This window comes from Morone saxatilis, unplaced genomic scaffold (genome assembly GCF_004916995.1).
Source record: "Morone saxatilis isolate NCDOM2014 unplaced genomic scaffold, NCSU_SB_2.0 Contig0, whole genome shotgun sequence".
NCBI classification, from domain to species: Eukaryota; Metazoa; Chordata; class Actinopteri; family Moronidae; genus Morone; species Morone saxatilis.
Window position 1 is genome coordinate 19,789,991 of NW_023339650.1, and position 3,409 is coordinate 19,793,399.

Here is a 3,409-nt window from a genome sequence, read left to right on the forward strand (position 1 = left end):
AATTCTTGAGCCTTATGTATTACACTCATCAATTCTACCCCTCCACTTACCTGTGATACGATTTAAACGCGCAACAGAATAGCCATGCGCTTTGCTGGTCGTTTTGTCACATAAGTCCCTCAGGTCTGGGATAGAAGAAGAAGACTTTCCTTCTGTTCTGGCTTTCATTTAGGTCACGATGAAAAATACAAAGATGTAGAATGTGTTTGGCCCCACAATTGACCTGGAACCTCCTGCATCGTAAGAAAAAGGACGAAGCCTTAAACCAAGGAACAACGCATCCCCACTATGGAATACATGTGTGTGCTGCCGGAACCTTGTAATGCTCTTGGGGGCACCATGTTGGAAGAACCCAAAGCAACTAGGATCAGATTCTCAACAACCATAACATCCCCCCCCGGCCCTCCCCCCTCGGCCCCCCCCCCCCCGCCCGCCCCCCCGCCCCCCCACCAACCCCACCCCCCCCCCCGCCCCCGCCCCGCCCCCGCCCCCCTCCCCCCCCCCCTCTCCTCCCCCCCCCCCCCCCCCCCCCCCCCCCCCCCCCCCCCTGCAGGTCTGCAGAGGAAACTGGCCCTTGGCACCAGTGCGACAGTTTCAGCCACCATCCAACGTCTGATGGGCAAGGAGAACCTCCGAACCTGAAAGAGTTGGGCAGTAAGATACCAGCGAGAACACAAAAAGCTGCCAGCGAATGTAGAAGGCCCTTTCGATTGACACAACCACATGCTGTCTCTCGTCCCCCCTCACCCCGGTCCTGTCCAAACCTGGGTCTTGGTCTGCGGTTCCCCACTCACCTGTCTCGTCTCACCTGGTTCTGGGTCTGCTGTCTTCAGCCTGCGGTCTCTGTCGTCACCTGTGTCTGGTCTCTTGATCTCCACCTTATTCGGGTCTCTGTCCTCCCACTGGTCCTGGGTTCTGCCTTCTAAACCTCCGGTATCCTGCACTGTCTCCAACCTGGCTTGCGGTCCTCTGGTCCCAACCTGGTCTTCTGTCTCACGTGTTGGGCTGTCTTCTCGTCGCACCTGGCTCTGGTCTCTGGCCCTCCACCTGGTCCTTCTGCGCGGGACTGCCTGCGTTGCGTGGCTGCGTCACCCTGGCCTCTGCTCGTCCTTCACCCCGCTCTGGGGTCTCGGTCTAGACATGACAGCCTTCACCTGTGTCTGGATCCACTGGCTTCTGCTGTTGCTTCACCCTGGTCTCTGTGCCTACACCTTGCTCATGGTTCTCTGTCATCACCCCCTGGTCTCTGTTCTCACCGCTTCTATTTGGTCTCTCTGTCTCACCTGGCTCTGGTCTCTGTCTCACCTGGCTCTGGTCTCTGTCTCACCTGGTCTCTGTCTCACCTGGTTCTGGTCTCTGTTGGTCTTCCTCCTCAGTAGTCGTCTCGTGGTTCTGGTCAGGCCGAGCTGTCTCTGATTGGACGCCTGGTTCATCTGTCTCACCTGAGACAGCAGGAAGCTGGGGACCTGGTGAAGGAGACAGGAAGTGATGTCACAGACAGGTGAGACGATGATGTCACAGTGCAGGTGTCCTGGCTCACCGTCCACAGCAGGTCCTGCTGTGTGATCATCAATCGGACCAGCTGAGCTCCGCCCACCGCCTCCTCCATCTCCTCCCGTTGCTTGGCGACGGAGCGCTTGTTGCCACGGTGATGGCGGGAGAACAGGTTGGGCGCCATCACCATGGAAACGTTCCACAGAGACATCCTGTTCTGGTCCTGATTAGAGACCACCTTACGGAGGAAGACCAGCATGGCCTGTAACAACAGAAACACATCTGCAACCACGGCAACAGGACCAAGTTTATCTATAACTGTGGATATGTAAATATTTAAGGTGGAAGGTCCTCTGACCATGAGGGTGGGTGTGGTTAAAGGAGTTGCACCTGTAACCACACCCAGCAGTGATGTCACAGTGTCCTGGAGTACACCTGTACGTCACTGCAGCCAGGTGACAGGTTGAACCAGCTGAGGCTAACATGATGAAGAAGTGTGTGTGTTGTGAAACTTTACTCGAAGTGTTTCTCTGTGGGCTTCAGGAAGCAACAAGGACAGCAGCTGCAGAGCCTGAACCTGGTGGACCACAGAGGAGATACCTGCACACAAACAAGTTATACATAAACAACAACATGAGTTATACACAGACAACAACATGAGTTATACACGTGTGTGAGTGTGTATGTGTGTATGTGTGAGTGTGAGTGTGTATATGTGTGTTTGTGAGTGTGTGTGTGTGGGTGTATGTGTGGGTGTGTGTGTACCCAGCACTGAGCGGTAGGTGGACAGGTGTGTGTGCGTCAGCAGAGGTGTCGGCAGCTCTCTGATGAAAAGCTTCAGCAGACCTGCAGCGTCCACCGGTCTGACTGCAGACCAGTCGAACCCTCCACAACATCTGTCTAACTCTCTCCGCAGGTACTGAAGACACAGGCAGACAGACAGACGGACAGACAGATCTTAGTTTTTCCCTAGTATGCTTTTATGGCATAACCCTAACCCAAGAATGAAAGTGTTAATCAGAAGAAAAAGAAAAATATAATTCATAAATCAAAAGCTAGCTAACTTCTGTCTATCAGGCAAAACAGAAAGGAAATGGTGAAGTAGCATCTCGGTTGATTTCATTTTTCTAAAAACTACTAGAAAGACATTCAAGAGAGGAGTTAACAGCAGGCGATGTCTTTCTGTGTGATCGGCCCCAAACACTCCCCAACCTCACTAACCCTAACCCCTATCTCCACTAACTAACCCTAACATTATAACCTTCATGAGCCTTTATTAATAAACACTAATCAGATGAGGGCAGCCCACCTCCCCCAGCCTCCCCCAACCTCCCCCAGCCTAACTGGTAGGAGTTACAGTGAGTGTGTGTTACCTTCAGTCTAGCAGCTGATCCTGGTACTCTGAGAATTCCTTCAGTCTGCAGGCCGCTCTGCTCTAAAATACACAACAACTACACACACATAATAATAAATGAGCAGATGTTGTATTATGGATCTAATACAATGTTCTTCTGCAGGAACATGAGAACCTGCAGCTGCTCTGAGGTCAGTCTCTGGTGTTCTCTTACAGCAGCTGATCTGATCTAAATTCACTTTTAATACACTGTTAGCTTCATGCTAACTGCTAACCACACACTGCAGCACAGGAATGTTCAGCTGTTAGCAGGAAGCTAATTCTGGTCCTCAACAGTCATTTTACACTTTACATTTGAAGATAATAAAGTCTATCAATCAATAATCAAACTATGATCAATATAAATTACAAACAGACCTTCTGGAAGACAACAGGAACCTTGATTCCAGGAAACTTCTTCCTGTCGTTCTCCAACAGCGAGTTCAGAGGAACGCCAAACACACCGCTGTCTGATGGACACACAGACGGACAGAGAGAGAGACAGACAGACAGACGGACAGA

The 3,409-nt window shown here is 51.6% G+C and overlaps 1 protein-coding gene across 1 annotated transcript; it reads right to left on the reverse strand.

Annotated features, from left to right (window-relative positions):
- Nucleotides 1-1,277: 1,277 nt before the first annotated feature.
- LOC118339780 (rho GTPase-activating protein 18-like) lies at nucleotides 1,278-3,357 on the reverse strand (the record flags this gene model as incomplete). Its single annotated transcript, XM_035677553.1, is given in 6 exon segments — nucleotides 1,278-1,466; nucleotides 1,541-1,756; nucleotides 2,012-2,094; nucleotides 2,260-2,413; nucleotides 2,868-2,945; nucleotides 3,266-3,357. Coding segments are annotated over 6 exon segments (788 nt in total), but the record flags the coding sequence as incomplete, so codon positions are not given.
- Nucleotides 3,358-3,409: the final 52 nt, after the last annotated feature.